This window comes from Candida orthopsilosis (assembly GCF_000315875.1).
Source record: "Candida orthopsilosis Co 90-125, chromosome 6 draft sequence".
NCBI classification, from domain to species: Eukaryota; Fungi; Ascomycota; class Pichiomycetes; order Serinales; family Debaryomycetaceae; genus Lodderomyces; species Lodderomyces orthopsilosis.
The window spans coordinates 349,029-371,182 of NC_018300.1; the positions used below are offsets into that span (position 1 = coordinate 349,029).

The window sequence follows — 22,154 nt, forward strand, 5'->3', positions numbered from 1 at the left end:
CGTTTCCGCAGATGATCTACTATATGGAGGCAATCCGAATACCACATGGCTCGGAGGTAAGCTAGGTGACTCAAAATCTAGTGATTTGTTTTGGAATCAGATTGCTGAACTAAGGCAGAAAGAAATAAAGAGTAAGGACACGCACAAGCATGGTTTGGATGTATCGGAGTTAGATGAGGCAGCTACAGAATCAACTGATGGTAAAAAGAAACAAAAGTCGGTTAGATTTGCTGAAAATTTGGATATCAAAAACGTTGAGAATATCAGTGACAGTTTGAAAAATCCACAACCTTTTAAAAAGACTTCATTATTTAAACAAAATAGGACACACTGTTATTCAAATGGCAATGGTAACACCCCCATTAAAGATGAGTCACACGTGAAAGATAAAATTGTGGAAGATACCATAGTTGAACGAGATGTTGATGAATCACCTATGAGGGAAAATATTGTGGAGGATACAATCGTGGAAAAGGATGTTGACAATCAGTTGAACAATGCGGTGTCGAATAACCCTCCCAATGCTTCCAATACTCCAGAAATGAAAAATAAACCAGCCTCAAGGTTCAAAGCGTTACGAAAGAATGTGCCTTCTAATAATAATGGAGCAGAGAATTTGACAAATGCGGTTGGAGGCAGAGGTGACATGAATGATTCGATGATAAGTGATAAAGGCTTGGAAGAATCATTTGACTCTGATATCACCCACAGCGCCATTAACACTGATAAATTTGAAATTCTGGGAGAAGAAAACATTGACAAACAAGTTGAGAGTGGTGAAACTATGATACCCCCCAATACACAATTGGACTACAGTAACATGCAAGACATAGATACCATGGCGAAAGCATACCTGATGGGGATTTACGATGACGATATTGATATTGATGGCCCATTAGTTGAAGACTTGAAAGATTTTGAAGAGCTAAATAAAATCATTGAATCAAAACACAAAGGAAAGACAATGCCAGAAGTTCCAATAGGTGGGGAGGTATATGACAAAAACTCCAATGAAGTAGGAATGGACTATGAGGAAAACGATGATATTGATGATTATGACGAGAATGACGAGAATGAGGCAATGATTAATGATATAGAAGAGCGTGAGTTTGACGAAGATGATTCCAACAGAGATATTGACGAGAATGACATAACTAATCAAGAATTGAGTGACAGTTACTACAGGATGAGAGAAAAGATGCAATCAAAACAGAGTTCAAAGCGTCAAGAACTTGGGTTTGAACCCATGGATGAAGAGGGAAATCCTGTTCGAGTCAGTAGGTTCAAAGCAAGGATGAATAAATAGAGTTTTTAGTAACACGCCTTAAATGCAAGATCCATATTCGCTGGTGGCTCTGAGATTCCGATTCATACAATGATCATTCCCCGCGTTTATTGATTTTATTGGTTGCAAAATAAGAAGTACAAAAACAATCGAGAACAAAGTTCTGAGTAAACTTTGATATGCATAAACTCGATACCAATTAGAGAATCATTCATCCAGGTGGTTGTTTTGTACAAATATATCTATTTAAGGAGTGCTATGGTGTAAAACCTTGAAGGTTAAGTAAATCATCATTGATGCTTTCTTATACATAAAAGTAATCATTATCTATACTGTGAATGAAGAATAAGTGTTCAAATAAGGTCTCACAACAAATACAACAAAATTGTTATATTCATTACGATTACACAACAGCCCATTAGAATCATGATAATGTTTCTTATTCAAATCCACTACCTACTTTCAACCTTGGATGCTAATTTTGTTCTATTTTCGTAGCTTTTATCTTCTTTTTTGATACCTCCTTTAAATCAACAAAATCAATAAAATACCACCAAAAAAAATCCCAAAAACTTCCTCAACATTCTCTTCTTTCTTTTCTTCTATCCCTTCCTCCTCCTTCTCTTCTCAGTGATATGTTTAAGGATTTTTAGAGCACCGTTCTCCCCTGAAGAGTACAAGAGGCTCGTCAGTAGTTCAAGACTTGTTGAATATTGTCTTTCAACTTTCTAACTTCAAAGTGATTCTAATTGTTTACCTCTAGATATTACGCCCTCAACGAAAGCACTAAACGATAATGATTATTTATCTACACTTTTAGCTAATAATAAAGTCTCCACCGCCAAATTCACCGCTAAACCCACCACTAAATCCACTACTTAATCCACTACTTAAATTACCGTTGATTCTAACGCAATCACCAACAACGTGGAATCTTCCGAAAATGCATCCACAAAGGAAGCAGCTAAACCCACCAATGTTACCCCTGAGAATGTTGCAATGATGCCTGAAAACCAAACCATGAGTTGGAAACCCTGCGATAGAAGCAGTTGTGGTGGCTGCTGATTGATGTCACGTTATAATTGGGAAAGAAATATTATGTGGTTGTGGTGGCTGTTGGTATTATCTTTTGAAACTATTTTAATTCTTGCTATGTGTGACATCAAAATCCTATCATCCTCTCATTTCATTTATTATGAGTGCTTCCCTCTAATCTCTCTCTGTTGGACCAACTTGATAGTGTATGTCACTAACAAGGCAATAGCCCAATGGATCGAAACTCCAAATCGTTAAATAGAATCTCTTTTATTGCAAGATGAAGCCATTATCAAGATAACATTCAATTGCTTTCAATGTCACTAATAAATTCCATTTCATCACAATGTGGTGTTGCATAATTTCAAGTTGTAGAAACCTTGATTTGGTTTAGCTTGTATTGAATGGTTCAGAATCATTGTCCGTTGATCAGCAACTTCCTTTTGAAACCATAAGCACTTCACAATCTCTTGTCTTCATTGATTGTTTCTCCAGTGTAGTGTATTTGCATGAAGTAAATCGTTCTTGATTTTGCGGACAAATGTGGGTGAGTGTTTGGCAGTGCATTGGTAATCATGGAAAGTTGGATTACGAGATGAAAAAATCGATTGGGCATGATCCCGTTCCACATTTTTAATAAAAATGACCATTAATCCAATTTATGAGTGTTGTGACAATGGTACCTCAATAATCACCAGGTCTACTTATCCAAACAACTACATTCGTTGAACACTTCTTACCTATTCCCGGTAATTCCGATACGGCGCCTTCTTCACAGGCAATACTCTGATTACCTTCGTCAATAATCGCATAAAATGAATCATTCCCATACCGGTGTGTTAAAAATTGGCTAATATTTTGAGCTCTTCGGTCTTCACCAACTTCCTCATCATGCCCAAATACAAGAACTGCAGTCCTTTCTCACTTGGAGCCAGATTTGTGTAGCTCCTCGGTTGATCCTGAATTTTAATCAACAGATTTTTACAATCAGATGAATCATGACCCCATAATTTGTTTCTCCCGTATGGTGCGTATGTCCAATGGTCTAAAGTCGGTTTTTGTATGAGCACAAGATCTTGATGAGCAGTAAGTAATATTTGTTTCAATTCCAGTGGTAGTTTCGATTCTTTCCAAATGGTGACAATTGCGGTGAATGAACTATTTCCGCTTGTAAAAAAATGGGTGAATACAAGGGGAGATATTTTGTTGAAATATTTGGAATAGTGTAGATTTATCATTCCAATATCAAGGGTCATCCTCCACAGGTACGTCTTCATCATACACATCAGTTGGGATTTGAGCTATTCGAGATAATTACTTGGCCACTTGGTTGGTGAAAGTCTCGTTGAAAAGGATGCTCAATACGGTCGAATGGTCTTTAATGCACGATTGGAGAACTTGTAGTCCTATCGGCAACATATCCTTTGTTTTGGCTTCTTAAAGTAGCTCCGTGTTGTAATAATGAAATAGTTAATTGTAGTTGGTAGAAGTTGTGGTGCTGTGAGTGTAAGCCACAACCATGAACAATATTGGTAGAACAGGTTGGTTGCGATGGGTGAGAAAAAGTTCCAGTTTTCCTGAACCTCCACTGCAATCGGTATAGGCGATTTGCACTTTTTACAACTCCTTCTGGAGTAACAGTTTGTTAATTGTATTTCATTCAAAGATGCTATACTCCAATTGCTGGCTACCGATTCTTTTGTTCCATACGCATTATGCTATTGTGTGACAGAAATCAAGTGCCACAGTTTCCAATTTCGCTGGCGGGAAAACTAACCAGCGAATAAACGAACGAAACGATTAGTGCCGTACAATTGGAAATTCCTAACACATTTCCAAATTCTTTTTCCATTTCCACCACCCTATATCTACCAACAAACCATGTCGGATACTACAATCGATGATCTAGTTACCGGGATAACTGCAGCCTTAATCAGTAAGCTCCAACAACAAGATGTGGTTCAAACTCGAACCAATGCCAATGATGAAAAAATAGAACAAACTGTGTCAAACTACAATGCCGAATACTTTGACAAATTGGCTGAAAGATATATTGAATTCACTTATAACAACCCTACCATTTACCATGTTGTCGATCACTTTAAACGCCAATTGAAAGACGCTGGGTTTGAGTATTTACCTGAACCAGAATCGTGGAGTGAGGTCAGGCCGGGCAAATATTTCACCACCAGAAATGGTTCCTCTCTTGTGGCCTTTGTCATTGGTAAGGATTGGAAACCAGGCAAGGGTTTTGGTGCTGTAGGATCCCATATTGATTCACTCACCACTGTTTTGAAACCAGTGTCCAAAAAGGATAAGGTTGATGGATATGAGTTGCTTGGTATTGCTCCCTATGCTGGTACTTTGAACAATCTCTGGTGGGATAGAGATTTAGGTATTGGAGGTAGATTGTTGGTCAAGGACTCAAAGGGAAAAGTCACCCAACATTTGGTTGATTCAACACCACATCCCATTGCTCATATTCCTACATTAGCGCCACACTTTGGTGAGCCAGCAGTTGGTCCATTCAATACCGAAACAAAGGCAGTTCCAGTTATTGGGTTCTCTCAGGGAGAAGACCCTGAACCTACTGAAGCGGAAAAGAGGGCTCCATTGTATGGCAAACATTCCTTGAAATTATTGAGATACATTGCCAAAAAGGCAAATGTCAGTGTTGAATCAATTAGTCAATGGGATTTGCAATTGTTTGACGTTCAAAAGGGAACCAAAGGTGGTTTAAATAATGAGTTTATTTTCGCTCCAAGAGTTGACGACAGAGTGTGCTCCTTTGCTGCTTTGAATGGGTTAATTAATGCAGCAACTCAAAAAGAGCTTGAAGATGACTCATTTTCCATCGTTGCTTTATACGACAACGAAGAAATTGGAAGTTTGACAAGAGCTGGTGCCAGAGGTGGTATTCTTGAACTGGTTGTTGAAAGAGTTGTTGCCAGTGAGTATTACAACCCTGATGGACTTAGTGTTCAAGATAAAGTGAGATTAATTTACGCTAATTCTATCATTTTATCTGCTGATGTCAATCATTTATTGAACCCCAATTTCAAAGAAGTCTATTTAGAGAAGCACGAAACTGTCCCCAACAAAGGTGTTTCAATTGCCTTGGATCCAAATGGGCATTTTGCTACCGATTCAATAGGTTTGGCATTTGTTGAAAGTTTGGCTAAAGCAAATAAAGATGAATTGCAATATTTCCAAATTAGAAATGATACCAGAAGTGGTGGATCAATTGGACCAGCAATTTCTTCAGCAACTGGTGTAAGAACAATTGATCTTGGAATTCCTCAATTATCAATGCATTCAATTAGAGCAACTTTAGGATCAAAAGATATTGGATTGGGAACAAAGTTTTTCACTGGATTTTTCCAAAATTGGAGATCAACTTATGATAAGTTTGCTGATTTGTGATTATGATAAAAGTAGACAATAAAAAACGATTTGAATAGGAATTTTGCTTGAGCAGTTTTATCAGTGTTTTGTCTTTGAGAATGTAAGATTTTATGATTTGAAGACAATTCTTCAACATCCCTAAAGAAACGGAATGTACAGTTCTCAGTGGTGTAGATGATTTCTTGTCGGCTTTTTCTCCAAATATGTGTAAGTCAATGCTCACGTAGTAGTGCTACTGAAGCAATCCGTGAGTTGGGATTCCCCAAGTATTGCAAAATCGATTGATGTTAAGATTCCAAGAGATGCACAACCCGACAACTATAATACATTGGAATCTCTAGATCTAAACAAACAAGTAGTTATTGGAGAGTAATTGAATTCGAGTGTCAACTTCCAGTGACTTCAAAGACTTAGCACTTGAGTTGTAATAGAACTATTGCAAAGTGATGGTGATCAAAAGGTCGAACTGTAACTACTTGCAAACTGTGAATACATATAGGTAAATCACGACAAATGATCAGTAACACAACAAATCCATTGTAGCTTAAAGTGGAAGAAGCTGTCCACATCTTCAAGATATTGGCTCAAGCATACAGTGATTGTAAGAAACTCTTTCCATCATTGGACGATGTCTATCGTTATATGGCGTTGTGTTTTTGTAAGAACTCGTTGGAGTTTTTTCTTTTCCCCAGACAAACAATTTTGTTTCAAAGTCTTTTTTGTTTACTCATTTGAAAATATATCATAATATTACAACTCATGTGGTATTTCACTTTTAGTTTATTAGCTCTGTACTGAAATGTAGATTGGTTTGTGGCACCACTAATAACTTGTTGTAACCAGTTTTGCCTCCTTATCATTGTGAAAAACATATGTTTTGTAGCTGGATCTTCTGTTTCCTTTTCCGTGGATAAATAGAATGCACAATTGTTTAATATGTTTGTGTCATACTCAGTATTACCCACGGAGCTACAAAAAAGAGCAAAACATATACGTATGAAAATGTTTAGCTGCACACTACCTTTGATGTAAAGTAGTTGTAGTTTGATATAGGAGTGTTTCTTACAACGCCTCTGACCTCTTCTATCACAAACGTGAATATATTATGAGGGTGATTTAACCCGTGGGGTTATATCATTGTTTGTTGTTGTTTTTTTGTTTTTTTGTTTTTTTTGGCTCCAATTGATTCCAATTTTCGGGGTTTTTCTGTTTGTGTATTGGTAGTTTGCATATATAAATGTATATATATAACAAACGCCTTTTACTAAATTTAGACTAAGCATAAGTAGATATAGATGGATGAATGGATGTGTGGACTGACTGAATGCAAGGAAAGGAATAGTAGAAAAGATCAAATTGAGGGACAGGCGTGTCAATTTGAGCGGTACTTTCAAACGTTTCGTAATTTTTTTATATTCCATCGAATCGATTGAGATATCTACCCGTAGAGCAAATCATAAGTGTATAATTTCTGCACCTAGAGCAAAACAAATACTCCGAAATTGACCCTATTGTTATTGATAGAACAAAACACAAAAGTTAACTTCGACTCCGTTTATTAAATGTAGGAGCAAGACCAAATGTACACCATTTCGACCTAATAATGAGGTAGTTTAACTCTGGCTGGCTGGGCTCTTGGCACATATACTAATGGCAATATTAGACAAAAATAAGAGATTAGGAGCGAAAAGACGGTTAAAACTTGTGATATTACAACCGAGTCAATCCAATTATTACCGAGACGGATAGATTCTTTTCAATTTGTTTTTTTTTCTTGTCCCTTTTGTTAAGTTACCCGTTGATGCATATATCCTCTTTCTTTTAGCTTTTTCTTCGAAGTCAAGTCAATGCAATGCATAATTAGAGTGTGGTTTAGAAGGGAAACCCCGTTGGCTTAAAATATTAATTCTTAAAAATAGTGAAAAGTGAAAAGTAAAAAAAAAACTCCGAAGTTTTCAATTTTAGAAATATTACATTAAAAACAGATGAGACAATAAGAATCAATTATTGAACAAAACTCCGAAACTTAATACTATTACAATGAAAACAACTTCAATTGTCCAAAAGTGCCAAAGACTACTACAAAACAACAAAGTAATATGTATGCATGTATGCATGTTTGCTGGATTACTCTTGAGGTTAGCTTATGTTTGGTTTGTATGGTCAGGTATATCACCTGTTCGTAAATCGGATGATATATGGAATACAAAAGTTTAGTCTACTACGGATTTGTTACATGTTAGTACATATGTGTTGTGTGTTGTGTGTTGTATGTTGTGTGTTGTGTGTTGTGTGTTGTGTGGTATGTGGTATGTGTTATGTGGGTGTTGAAATGATATAGTATGTCGTAATTGTGCATATTTTGAAATTTTTTTATTGTTTCAATACTTGTTTATCCGGGGTATACCGACTTGTCACACTAAAACCAACAACATACCAATCCGTTACCGGTATATTTTCAATTTATCTGCAACAGAAGCACTCCTATTCTCTTTCAACAGGAGAAAAACGTACCACTGCTACAGTAAATAAGTAGTACAAGGCGAAGAAGAGCGGTGTTATATCGTCTTATTGTTTTGTATGTATTTTTTTAATGAATTTACACTCTCTCCTGTGTCTACCTTTTATTTCTCTGTTTAAATAAAATGAGGTGTACACTATTCAAACCATGTGGCTAATGGAACATTATTTGTAGTAAAATGCATAGCATTGAAGTTAAAAAAGAGGGGGTTCTCTCACCATCTCTCTCTCTCTTTTGTAATGGGATATATTTTGTTGGTCCCTCTAAAATGAGGGGCAATTAAAGTTGTGAAATAATAATTATTACAGAGACAAAATTAAATTTATTTTGGCAGTTATGCAAAAACTAAACAAGAGTGAAGCGTTAAAGCTAGAAATGGGTTTAATTGACGAGTGATCAAAACTCGGTTCGGTTCTATTCTCTCGTGTTGTTGTTTGATTAGGTGTATATTTGTGTTTGTTGGGAAGGCATAGGTAGTGTACTTTTTTCAATTGGGTTGCGTTTTGTGTAAATACCGTTAAAAGTAAAAGAAATCTTCTTTCTCTTTTATTCAATTTGTGTAACCTCGGAACAGAAAACAGTATGTTTTATGTGCAGTACCATATTAGAAATTATCACGAGTCGGTCTGGAACTACATGATGTATTGTTACATGGATTGTCTCGAGATTTCCCGGGGATACCCTGAATATCTGGGGTACAGACATAGGAGACCATACATGACCCTATTGTTCAGTTTTAATTAGCTGATTTGTGGGGGAGGAGATGAACACTACCGGCAATTGTCTCTTAGAATATGTGGTTATCTGAAGTGAATTCTAGAATCAATGGAGGCGATTTAGACATAACAAGCTTTCTGTTTCAATTGCTTGATGTAAAGATAATGACACTGCCAGTTTAGCAAATGAGTATATGTAGTATATGTATTACGTACTATGTAAGTTAGAATGATTTACATGTTCTTAACCAATCATAACTACAAGAAATATAACAAAATCTGTTGTGCATATAAAAAGATTTTGGGTTAGATTTTGCAACACAACACAACACACAACAAAAAATATTTAGATTGACAAATTTCTTTTTCCGTGATTTTTGTACACGACACACGCACTTCAAAAAAACACAATACACAATAGTCATAAGAGTAATTGGTATAAGCAATCAAAACCCAAAAAGTACCCAAAGGACTGTAACTATATAAATACAACACAAATTCCCCCCCCTCTATATCCGGCTTTTCACTCTTCTCCCCCATCTTGTCCCAACAGATTCAACAGCCAATTGACTAAATACTTATTCAATTTCAACTTCATTTACTAAACGAAGAATCTAAAATAATATTTTGGTTTAAATTTTTCCATTGATCCTGTGTTGTTTAGTTTATCGTTCCCCTCAATTTTTTCAAAAGACAGACATAGTATTATTATATTCTATACGAGAGACTGTTTACTCCTCAATTGAGAATAACCAACACAACAAATTACTATCTACTCAACATCCGAGAACATCATCTATCTATCTATATATATATATATATATATATTCGTACTAGTCATTGACATCATACCATCACTTAGAGTCATTATAGAATCAGACTCATAGACTAAATTATTGCATATTTCACATACATAGAATATCACATCGCATTCAATTTTTTTACAACCAAACTTCACACATACATACACAACAGCAACAATGTCTTCCATATTAAAGCAAAGAGTTAGATATGCTCCATATTTAAACAAATTGAGAACTGGTCAAGAGTGTATTGATCTTTTTAAAAATGGTCAATATCTTGGTTGGTCTGGTTTTACTGGTGTTGGTGCTCCAAAAGTTATTCCAACGGTATTGGCTGACCATGTTGAAAACAACAATTTAAAAGACAAATTGGGTTTCCATTTATTTGTTGGTGCTAGTGCTGGTCCAGAAGAAAGTAGATGGGCTAATAACAATATGATTTTATCCAGATCTCCTCATCAAGTTGGTAAACCGATTGCTGCTGCTATTAACGATGGTAGAACTCAATTCTTTGATAAGCACTTGTCAATGTTTCCTCAGGATTTGACCTATGGATTCTACACCAAGGATAAACCCAATGGCCACAATTTGGATATCACCATTGTTGAAGCTACTGCTATCAAAGAAGATGGTTCAATTGTTCCGGGTCCTGCTGTTGGTGCTTCACCAGAAATGATTTCAGTTTCGGATAAAGTCATTATTGAGGTCAACACCAAAACTCCATCTTTTGAAGGTATTCACGATATAGATATGCCAGTTAATCCTCCGTTTAGACAACCATATCCTCACACTTCAGCTGATTACAAGATTGGTCAAAACTCAATCCCAATTGACCCTAGTAAAGTTGTTGCCATTGTTGAAAGTACTAGCGGTGACAAAGTTCCACCAAACACGGCTAGTGATGAACAATCTAGAGCCATTGCTAATCATTTAGTTGAATTCTTGGAACATGAGGTTAAACAAGGTAGATTGCCAGAAAACTTACATCCATTGCAATCAGGTATTGGAAATATCGCCAATGCTGTGGTTGAAGGTTTAGCTTCTTCAAATTTTAAAAATTTGACAGTATGGACTGAAGTTTTGCAAGATTCCTTCCTAGATTTCTTTGAAAGTGGATCATTAGATTATGCAACTGCCACATCAATCAGATTAACTGAAGAAGGATTTGAGAAATTTTATGAAAATTGGGATACTTACTCCAAGAAATTATGTCTTAGATCACAAGTTGTATCAAATTCACCAGAAATCATTAGAAGATTAGGTGTTATTGCCATGAACACTCCAGTTGAAGTAGATATATATGGTCATGCAAACTCAACCAACGTTATGGGTTCAAGAATGTTGAATGGGTTAGGTGGTTCAGCTGATTTCTTGAGAAACGCTAAATTATCCATTATGCACACACCTTCAGCCAGACCTTCCAAGACTGACCCAACTGGTCTTTCATGTATTGTTCCAATGGCCCCACACGTTGATCAAACTGAACATGATTTGGATGTGGTTGTAACTGAACAAGGTTTGGCAGATTTAAGAGGATTATCACCAAAAGAAAGAGCTAGAGTTATCATTGATAAATGTTCTCATCCTGATTACAAAGATCAATTACAAGATTATCTCGATAAAGCTATTTATGAATGTACCAAAAAGAAGACTTTACATGAACCACATTCATTGAGGGATGTATTCAAGATGCACTTGAATTTCCAAGAGAATGGAACTATGAAATTGGATTCATGGTAGTGGAATTGTTGTAATTGCAAGGGTTTATAAGTTATAGATTTTTTTTTTTCAATAATACATATTCGAAAATATTTTAGAAATCTTGTGATGTGTGAAGGAACTTCCGCAATTCTGAAGATCTCGTAGTCGCTAAGTATGAGTCGGAGGAATTACATTTGTCCTGGTTGTCTACGGATAGATTTGTTGAAATTTTTATATGCAAACGTAACCGGTAGTTTAAGTCCATTCTACAACTTGCACAAAACTGTATCATTATCCCCTCCTTTATCAAAAATAGAAACTAAACTCTGAATAGCAACATTATGTTATATGCACAATGTGTACAATTATTTTTTGAATGAATTATTACTAATTAGGAAATCATATTATGTATATATGATATATAGGCGAAATTTGACATATTCCACCTTTCCTTTTTTAAAGTCAATTCTTTGTCATTTTTCCACCTTCAAATAGAAAAATACAACCAGTGGAGCCCATTTGTGGTGTTGATGTCCAGGACATGTGAACTTTCAATTTGTTAAGAGCTACAACCACATTTATTTTGTTAAGGAGATATATGATGGCATAAAGACAAAAAGGTATTCACATTGTTTCCAAACGCACTCATTTTGTCCGTCTGCTCTTATTTATGCTTTGGCGAGGAAGCTGCTTATCTCCTTTACTTTACGTACATGATGTAATTTTTGCACAAGCTGAAGGTTTGGTATATATGGAAACTCAAATTAACTATTCAAACTTGGCTGTGAGAGACAATCGACACGCATTTATAAATCAAGGTCTGAAAATTGATAAACCTTCATCTTCGTTTATTGGTTTAACCAGAACCCAACGCATTTATGAGTTTCGTGTACAACAGAGTCGAACTTCTATTTCCACCATTTACTTATCCTAAAGTGCTAGCTGCGGTGTTAATACACGTGCTTCTACTACTATACACTAATGAATTCCCTCCACACTATCTAAAAAACTTTGACATAGTTTCGTCGTCTCAGGGCACCCAAGATATTTTTTTGGGCTGTTTGGGGATACTAGTAGCTCTCGTTTCCTCTATTAGTGGGACCTTGTATTGGGTTTCCACTTATTTAGTGGTTTCAAACATTGACGCTCCATTTTTGGTATGCTCCGCATTTTGCACCTAAATTTGTGCTCTGGATAGCCCGAGACGGGACAGGAAGCTTCCAATATAGACCGCAACGGTGCTAATGGCAACCACAAAGAAGGACAGGAACTAATATCAATGTAGCATAATATATGTGTGGGAAAGTAAGTGTTAGCTGTAAAAATACGGGTACCAACTAGTGTGGGGCAGTGGAGTGTATATAACACTATTCCCACAGATTCAAATCAAGTGCTTTTTATCAAAAGTACACGTTCTTGGCCATATTTCCAATTGATTGCAAACTGCACTGAAGATGATTTACAAGAAAGTCTAGGAAAGAAAACTGAATTTCTCTAGTTTCATTTACTCTGTTTATATAGCTTTAAAAAATATATACTACTTACACTACATTAGCAGATTCGCAATCAATGAAGTACAATATGTCTTTATTGAATTGGGATTGTCAATACTTTTCTAAAAAAGAAGACGCCGACCTTTCACCCCTTCATTCACAATAAAAGACTGAATGATGTACTCATTCTAGTCAAAACACACTTACAAAATATTCAATCAGTCCGCATTAAGTTAATTTACGATATGTTTCAGGATCTAGCCCATCCTGGCCCACGCTAGTCGCACTACACTTACGAGGAAAAAGTTATTGTACGACAAAACACAAACAATATTTCAATTTTCCTCAACGACAAACAGCCTCCTGTACAACCATGAGTTTCCACAAGCATGATTATTCGCGACCGATAGAAGAAGAAGAGTTTGATGATACAGAATTGGAGACACCAGCGCGGTTCAATGGTCAGAGTGTTAAGCGAAACCAAAATACAAATATAATATACAGATCGTTTCGTGCTAATCGAACCAACGATGGGATAACATCAAAGAAAACAACTGAGGCGGATCAAATAGGAGATCTGAAAGGATTTAATAACAATGGTGGTGCTTCTTCTTATAATAATAATGATGGTGATTATGATGTATTGACAATGAGATCTCCGCCTAGTTTGAAATTTGATACCTCAGTCTCACTTGATAACGACCAACACAGAAATCAAAGTCCGACACCGACTACAAGATTCAAACCGCCCACTACCGAACTTAGCCCAGTGGATCACTCGCCGGTTTCATACAAAGTGACCAAGCCAAATACAGAGAAAAAGAGAAATAAGAACATAGAGTGTGTAACAGAAACACCGGCGCTGAAGATACGCAATGAAGATGAAGTTAAACAGTCGATTTTAGACAGGGTGAACACAACTTTGGAATCATTAAAGAAGAAAAACTCATCCGAGGAAGTATCACATACGCCTGCTGTATCAAATATCCTACCACTGAAAACAAGATTCAGTGTGTCAAATACTGAAAGCATACAACCGATATATAATTTTGAAGAGGAGGAGCCCGATTTTGTACATATTTCCAAGCAAGGTGTGCCAGGTCGAGATGCAAATGTGCTTTCGTCGGATAAAGAACCTGATTTATCCCCCACAGTTGATAAAATTAGGTCGAAGCGAAATATTAAAGCATCGCCAATCAAGGATGAGGATACTTTAGGTAATTCAACTCCAGTGTCCAAAAATAGCAGACTCCATGAATCAATCTTGCCCAATGAGCACGATTATCATGGAGCTGAAATTAGCTTTAGTAGTACGAAATGGTGGACGGCTAAACAATGGCTGATATTGATGAAAGTGGTGGATCTGAAATTGATATCTCGCAAGGATGCTATTAATAGTCAATTGTTAATGAAAGAATTGGGATGTTCGAGCAAACAGGAACTACAAAGACGATATGATTTTTTGAGGCAGTACAGAACAAAGTAGAAGTCAGTAGACCTACAAAGTTGTACTTTTTCATTGGAAAAATCGTACTTGTATTTCAACGATATGTACTATATATAGAAGCTATATTTTAAAGAACTTTAGATAAAACATTGGTTAATCGGTCATTAGGTGTAGATTTTTGTTTCAATTCACTTGAGGCATCACTTCTTGTGCTTGTCACTTTCCGTTGTTTGAAATGTCTCCTCAATTTATCATCGCCATTGTCAGTAGTAGTGGTGCCAGCAGCACTGTCGCCGCGTGTACCTTGTTCCTTGTCTTGGCCTTTTGCATTTCTCTTTCTCTTGATCCCCTCAATCATCTTCAGTTGTTCAACATTGTGAACAAATGCCTTATTGAATTTGTTTTGTTGTGATAAATCTAATGCTAATTTAGCTTGTCTAATTTCATTTTCTTTAGCGATTTGTTGAGTCAAATCCATCCATTTGAACCCTTTCAAATACTTGATATTTATTATATCATCATAATAATATGATGTCTTTTTACCACCCAATTTATTCCCATTCAAAGTTTGAGCACATAGTTTGGCATCTTTCTTTTTCACAAATTCAACCCAGCCTTCGGTAAAGCGTTTCTTTTTGTTACCTCCATATTTCACTCGTTTATGATATATTGAAGCTTCTTCCGGTTTAAGGAAAATTCGATCGATGGATCCAAATCGCGACAAAACAGATCGTAATTTCGATGGTTTCATATAAGGTGGGATTTTGGACAAGTAACACACACCTGTTTTCTTGATTCGTTTTTGCTCTTTTTCTAGTTCTTTGGGAGTAAGTTTTTTGAGCTTCTTATTGATGGTGGCGGTGTTTGCAAGAGTTTGTTCCTTATCGTCTTCGTCAGACAACTCAGCACTTGGGTGCTTATCTAGTTCTTCATCATTTTTGTAGTCCTCTTTGTCTTCTTTATCCCCGTTATCTCTATGTTCATCTCCGTTGCCGTCGTCACTCTCCTCCTCTTCCTCATCCAGGTCAGAACCTTCTTTTTCAGTAGTTGTTACATATGTATGCAATTTTTTTCCTTTTGACCTTAAGAACATTTGATGTTCCTCATCTGTTTCATCGTCGGAAAAAAAGTCTGATTGTGATTCAATTTCACTCATGTCTTGTCTTGTTGTTGCCAAAAAAGTGTAAGTTATAGCTTTAAAAGGGAGTTATGTTGTGTGTGAGATGGGATTCTAATAAATTTTGAGATTAAGTCGATGTGACGCAACTTCTAATTTTGCGACGAAAAAGGCAAGTCACGTGTGCAACAAAAATCTTGAGCCAAATGACCTATGCCAACATTAAACATAAATCTATTCAATTAAAAGCATAAGGCTCCTGTGAGCATGTATATATCTATACGGGATGTACATATAAATCTCCAGCTTTATCAAAGGTACGCTAGTTTACTTCTTAGTGCTTTCACCACCAGTCTTTGCTCCTTCAGTAGCACCTGAAACAACACCTGAAACGTATTCAGCAGCATTGGAGATTTGCTTCTTAGCTTCTTCGACATATTCTTGAGCAGTTTCAGCCAAAGATTGACCTTGTTGATCGGCAGCAGACTTTTCCTTTTCTACAGCAGCTTTAGCATCGTCTGAACCCTTCTTTGCGTCATCAGCAACGGTTTGACCAAATGATTTTTGGTTGTCTGGTACAGTCTTGGCTGCAAAGTCGTCAACCTTGTCAGTAACGGCTTCCTTTCCCTTTTCCAAGGTGGATTTCTCACTTTCTGGAGTTAAAGTTTCACTAACTTTGTCTGAAAAGTTCTTTCTACCGGCGTCTGACATGATTAATATTTATTATAGTTTGTAGTTAACAATTGATGATAATTTAAGAGTGTGGGTAAATAAGAAAAGTAGTAACTAAATTGTTCGAATAGAATGGTCAATTGAAGGTCTATTTATAGTTGACCCAGAAAAACTGTGGTAGTAGTATCTACTACGTAGTATGTTAGTATGTATTCATCAGTATGTAACACAAAATGCCACACTTTGTATTTTGTATGACGTTTTTAATAGTTTTATGATTGCTATTTTACACACAATACACTACTACTACTACTACTACTACTACACTATCCACTAGATGCTATATACCACAAGCACAATATAGTTTGGCACCCAAGTGATGGAAGCATGGGTACACTCAGCCGCCCACCGAACCCGTTGTACCACTAGCAACTGAGTAAGTCCAATTGTCATACCTTAAATTAATGATAATACTAGACAGGAACACTAATAAAACCAAACAAAAGCATACAAAGATTGCTGTTAACACGTATACAATCAACTCCTTCATGCTTCTTTTTTGTCCTGCAGATTATCCTTAGATCTCATAGACCAAACTTTGTTCGAGGTTCGTTTAAGACTTACGGAAATATACGAAAATCAGTTACAATATGATACAATACAATACAACAGCAATATTTTCTTACTTCTTACTCCCCCACTACCCCCACTCACCTTTTATTTTAAAAACCGAGGCCTCTTTGCTAACCTCTCTTTTCTTTCACTCAAGCTTGTTATGACTTTACTACATATATCAAGAACATAATCACTGGAATCACACACACAAACACACCTTTTTAAAGAAATTTTTTTACTCACAGATGTTGCTTTAGTCTCATCAAGTGCTACAATTTATAGTTTTTTAGACGTGCCTAAAGACGACCAAAAGTATCTCTTTTAATTGGTTTATGTAGATATACTTTTTGATTGCTATATCTGTTTCTATATGCACACAAAATCGGCTTAAGTCAAATCAATTACGACACAAAAGAATTCTATGTATAGCTAACCGAGGGAAAGATTACTTTTATTCAACTTTTAGTTCATGATGGGTCTTTAGATTCAGTGAAGGGTGAGATTTATATACATTTGCTTAATTGAGAAGGTGTTGAAATGGTGAAGTGTGTCTATGAACTGCTATATATGTTTATGACTTTACCAAATTAACCATAACCTCATTAATGAAGTTTTACATTCAAATTTTGTATTGAAATTAACGCAAAATATACTTCAAGCAAAATTATATACACAGTATTTAGTCTGGAGGAAGGAATTATTATCTTAATGTTCTGTCAATGATTGGAATCGGTTTGCAAAATCAAAACTTACGACATACCCACATACTTGTGGTGCTACAAAAGGGGTACATTAGTGAATGTCAAAATGATAACTGAAGCATTCTTTACTGGTAGAAGATAATTTCTCTAAGGAATTGCACATCCACACGAGCTGCAACTGATAATGTAACACTCAAGCGCAGGAAGCATGGATAGACCTTGGTTTGCTCCCACGGGAGAATATTTGAGGTAGATTCGGACCCGAGTATGCTTTCTAATCAAAGAGGGAAAAATTACAGTGGTTTCTTGAAAGAAATGTCACTTGCTAGGTTGGTTCAACTTGAGTGGTCCAGTTGCAGCCAGGAACAACACTTGCACATGTCAATTGTGGAGGTACCAATTTCGATATTTTGTCCAGAAAGCTTCATATTCTTGCATTATTTTGAATTTTGAACTACAAATTCAAAATGCTCAACTCAAACAAGAATGTGTTTTACACTGAGGCACTCAGATGAGAAGGCAAATACTCACAACTTGGGAGTCATTGGTTAAAAGTACAACTACAATTTAGCCTTATTTTGAGTCTTGATTCTTGCTTTTTTTCCACTCCAAAACTGGTGAAAAGAGGATGGATGGCCCATTGGTTGCTTTTTTTAACACTTTGGCAAATGAGTAGTTTTTAGCTGTCAATTCACACGATACAGTTCCACTAGCGCGGCTGTAAGAAAGATAGTTACAATGCCATCACTCGTTGGTTGTTATAAATCGTACTACAAAATTATGGGTTCAATGTATGGAACTCGCCCCCAATCAGTTCAGAGCAAGACATCTTTATTAATAACCCTAAGAACAATTGTTGCGTTGATATTGTAGACACGGGTACTTACGGAGAGATGGACATGTGTTTTTACGTACGACACAAAACACTTCCGAAAATGATTGTCGTTAAGATGTTGTGATAACAACTGGTTGAACCCCAAGATAGGGTTAGATTTGTCATGAGTTGATGCAAGTGTGAATGTAGTGGAAAAAGGTGGAATGTATCTTGAAAAGTAACTAGAGCTACGTATGAGGAGGATTGATAAAACAATATTTCGATACTGACGGTAAATGTGTAATTGGAAAGATATTAGCAGTTGATGCCGCCTGTTCCATCACCCCCAGAGTTATAATTAGAATCGTAGACATGTGTGCCAAGAAGAGAAGAAAAACTTTCGTTAAGCCACGTGAATATAGTTCGGAGATTAAAATGCGGAAAATCCTTTTCGTTGGACAAAGATAAAAATGTAAGGGCTTAAGAAGTAGTCAGGTCATCGAAGTTTCTCTCATTAGTAACTAATATAGGTCATGAAACATATGTATACTTTTGAGCATTATTTAAGTACTTTTCCATGTATCCTTCGAGTATACAAAACGGTGATTTTAATGCGTATTTCAAATTCCGATATTTTCCATTCCACGTTCACAAACGTTTGAAGAGTGAGAAGTTGGAATGGAAAATTCATCATTCATATACCTCACCACCAACTACGGCCAGCCACAAGACTAAGAAGAACCTTTGAAACCAAGAACAAGCCTCTCTAACGTCTTAACTTACTCTAGTAATCTGACAGGCAGCAGTAACATACTGCATTTCTGTATTGTAAATCCTTCAATTTGGTACTTTCATAACCAGCGAGTGTATATCATTTGAGGAGAATCATTTTAGGCAAGTTAAAAGATGCATTGGCTTTTAATGTAGTACTATAGAGCTTAATGCTACAATTCCTTTTGTTATTGAATTGATGTATGTATGACTTTCACTTGCAATTTGATTGGTTCGGATGTTGCATTATGACACTAAAAAGATAATTAAACTTCCGGCATCTGAAAAAAGAATAAGTTACGATCTATTCATCTCTACTACAAGCCAATATGTAATTGTAACTACAATAAATCAATAGAAATGGTACAAATACCCCTCGTGAGTCGGAAAATCTCGTCAAGTTATTGTAAAGTCATGATGCACAAGTATTGCCTGTGGTTGTCTACTGAGTAATTTTATTTTTGGGGGTTAAAAAATGGCATGTTTTTTCATTTCTTTTTTTTTTTTTTTTTTTAATTTCAATTCTCCGATGGATTTTGTGTGTGTGGTTTTTATCAACGACAACAACTTTGTATGATGAGAGAACACACTACACAGTGAGTGATGAACAACGGAACCCGTGCAGAGAGGATGCTAGGGATAGTTTAATGTTGGCTTTAAGAAACCTTTCAGATATAACTTCAAGTGTTAGTTGTCAAAAGCTCCCAAAATGAAAAATCTTGTGTGGCTTTTATTTAAATCTGGCATCATCATCCCTTAACATTCCTGCCAACTCCTTAATGACCCGTGACTAAAAAATTGAAACTAGCTGAACGCACCTTAAAATAAAACTTAACTTTTAGTTTATGCATACGATCTAATAGAGTGTTATTGTGGTGGGTTGTTTTATTGTTTATGCACTAATGTAACAAATGCTTTGTGAAACCAAAAACTTTACAACGAGGATTTCCATCACATGTGCTTCCAACTTTCAATATATAAATACACTTAAGAATTCGCCGACACCATGGATACTATATTTACCTCCAACACGTCTACTCATTGTATACAAATACAGAAATAATCAACTCAATTTATTCATCTCGAGGCTAATACAACCATGACTCAAACCTACAAACAACAAGATTTGACTCCTGAACAAATCAAACTTATACTCAACACTGTGCCAATTTTAGAACAAGCTGGTGAAACTTTGACAGCTAAGTTTTATAATAGAATGTTGACGAATTATGATGAAGTCAAACCCTTCTTTAATGAAACAGATCAAAAGCTATTACGACAACCCAGGATATTGGCATTCGCTTTATTGAATTATGCAAAAAATATTGAAGATTTAACTCCCTTGACTGCATTTGTTCAGCAAATTGTTTCAAAACATATTGGTTTACAAGTTAAAGCAGAGCATTATCCAATCGTTGGAACATGTCTCATTGAAACTATGGTGGAAATCTTACCCAAGGACATTGCTACTCCTGAATTCATTGAAGCTTGGAGTATTGCATATGGAAACTTGGCAGCTCTTTTGATTGGTTTGGAAGCTAGTGAATATAAGAAAGAGCCATGGCAAGGATTTAAACCATTCAAGGTTACCAAAATTGTTGAGGAATGTTCTGACGTGAAGTCGGTTTATTTCACTCCAAAAGATGGCAGTCAAATTCCTCCATCTAAACCAGGACAGTATGTTTGTATTCGTTGGAAGTTGCCAGGAGAAAAATTTGAAAAGTCAAGAGAATACTCCATTTCTCAAGTACCTGAGAATAATGAGTTTAGAATATCCGTTAGAAAGTTAGAAGGTGGTAAAATATCAACATTTGTTCATGAGCAATTGAAAGTTGGTGACGTATTATCTGTTGCTCCCCCAAATGGAAACTTTACATACAAAGAAGAACCTAAAGAAAAAAACTTGGTTTTAATAGCCGGTGGAATAGGAATTACTCCATTGGTTTCGATTTCTCAAACAGCATTATCACAAGGACGTAAGGTGAAACTCGTTTACGCAAATAGATCAGTTAATCATCGTGCTTTTGGTCCATATTTCAAAAAGCAATTGGAAGCTTACCCAGAAACCTTATCGATTGTTGAGTATTTTTCTCATCAAGAGGGCGACAAAGTAGATGCTATTGCTGATTCATTAAATAGAAAATTATCATTGGAGGACTTAGATTTCATTGACGGAAGTAAGGATGAAGTTTATTTGTTAGGTCCAAGAGGATTTATGAAGGTGTTTAAAGAGCATTTGAACAAAAAGGGTATTGAAGTCAACTTGGAATACTTTGGTCCTTTGGACGTATGAGGAAAGAGATGGGGTCACTGCAAACTTTATTTATTTATTCGTTTATCTTTCAAGATATCCTGGTTTTTGTACATAGTTTATTGATTTAAGGAATATGCAGTTTGTTTATCTTAAATAAGTTGAAACTTTCTAGGTTTGTTGAAAGTGTCAGTAACGATAAGTGCCTTTTCTGAGGAATACATATAAGCGAGCCCTGTTTAAATAGCACCTTCACAATTGATTCTCATGGCCAGTTAAAAGCGTACCATATATCTGGCTGAAAACTGTCTGGAAATTGTTGAAAACACTCACTTTCTCAAAACAGTTTCCTAAGCAATTGATGTAGGTCCCTTCTCCACACATGCGTTTTGTTTTCAATCGAGCTCAGAACCATGAGAGATTGTGACCACGCTAACCTGAGCAATGGAATCCACTTAACGGATTCTAATACGACAAAAGTACTGTACATCGACTCAAATGGCGTTAGTCGTTACACCCCAGGTAGATCAAAAAAGATTCCTCTAACTATTGCTAACTATTGGTAGTTCCAACTAGCACCTACACGTATAAGATAATTTATTCAGAGCTTACCACGGAGTATCAGATCTGGTCAAGTGCTTCTCACTAATATCTCCGAGTAAAATTTTAACTTGGTTTCGTTGTCTCAAGGCACTCAAAATAATCTTTTTGGGTTCTTTAGGGATACTAGTGGGTCTCGTGTCCTCTATTAGTGCGACCATATGTTGGTTTTCCACTTATTAAGTGGTTCCAGTCTTTGGTGTACCG

General features: G+C 36.1%; 7 protein-coding genes across 7 annotated transcripts; 5 read left to right on the forward strand and 2 right to left on the reverse strand. All coding sequences in view use genetic code 12, as the record gives it.

Moving 5' to 3' along the window:
• Window positions 1–1,306, forward strand: CORT_0F01770 (Bud27 protein; the record flags this gene model as incomplete). Its single annotated transcript, XM_003870484.2, has 1 exon — window positions 1–1,306. A coding segment is annotated over one exon (1,306 nt), but the record flags the coding sequence as incomplete, so codon positions are not given.
• Window positions 1,307–4,201: 2,895 nt separating this feature from the next.
• Window positions 4,202–5,743, forward strand: CORT_0F01780 (Lap41 aminopeptidase yscI precursor; the record flags this gene model as incomplete). Its single annotated transcript, XM_003870485.1, has 1 exon — window positions 4,202–5,743. One exon carries the CDS (start codon window positions 4,202–4,204, stop codon window positions 5,741–5,743), a length of 1,542 nt encoding a protein of 513 aa, XP_003870534.1.
• A 4,199-nt stretch (window positions 5,744–9,942) lies between these two features.
• CORT_0F01790 (Ach1 acetyl-coA hydrolase) lies at window positions 9,943–11,505 on the forward strand (the record flags this gene model as incomplete). The annotated part of the gene is made up of 1 exon (XM_003870486.1): window positions 9,943–11,505. One exon carries the CDS (start codon window positions 9,943–9,945, stop codon window positions 11,503–11,505), a length of 1,563 nt encoding a protein of 520 aa, XP_003870535.1.
• Window positions 11,506–13,332: 1,827 nt separating this feature from the next.
• Window positions 13,333–14,445, forward strand: CORT_0F01800 (hypothetical protein; the record flags this gene model as incomplete). The annotated part of the gene is made up of 1 exon (XM_003870487.1): window positions 13,333–14,445. The coding sequence occupies one exon, from the start codon at window positions 13,333–13,335 to the stop codon at window positions 14,443–14,445; it is 1,113 nt and encodes a 370-aa protein (XP_003870536.1).
• Window positions 14,446–14,533: 88 nt separating this feature from the next.
• On the reverse strand, window positions 14,534–15,562 carry CORT_0F01810 (hypothetical protein; the record flags this gene model as incomplete). Its single annotated transcript, XM_003870488.1, has 1 exon — window positions 14,534–15,562. One exon carries the CDS (start codon window positions 15,560–15,562, stop codon window positions 14,534–14,536), a length of 1,029 nt encoding a protein of 342 aa, XP_003870537.1.
• Window positions 15,563–15,850: 288 nt separating this feature from the next.
• CORT_0F01820 (Hsp12 heat-shock protein) lies at window positions 15,851–16,234 on the reverse strand (the record flags this gene model as incomplete). The annotated part of the gene is made up of 1 exon (XM_003870489.1): window positions 15,851–16,234. The coding sequence occupies one exon, from the start codon at window positions 16,232–16,234 to the stop codon at window positions 15,851–15,853; it is 384 nt and encodes a 127-aa protein (XP_003870538.1).
• A 3,961-nt stretch (window positions 16,235–20,195) lies between these two features.
• CORT_0F01830 (Yhb1 nitric oxide dioxygenase) lies at window positions 20,196–21,389 on the forward strand (the record flags this gene model as incomplete). Its single annotated transcript, XM_003870490.1, has 1 exon — window positions 20,196–21,389. The coding sequence occupies one exon, from the start codon at window positions 20,196–20,198 to the stop codon at window positions 21,387–21,389; it is 1,194 nt and encodes a 397-aa protein (XP_003870539.1).
• Between the last annotated feature and the right edge of the window lie 765 nt (window positions 21,390–22,154).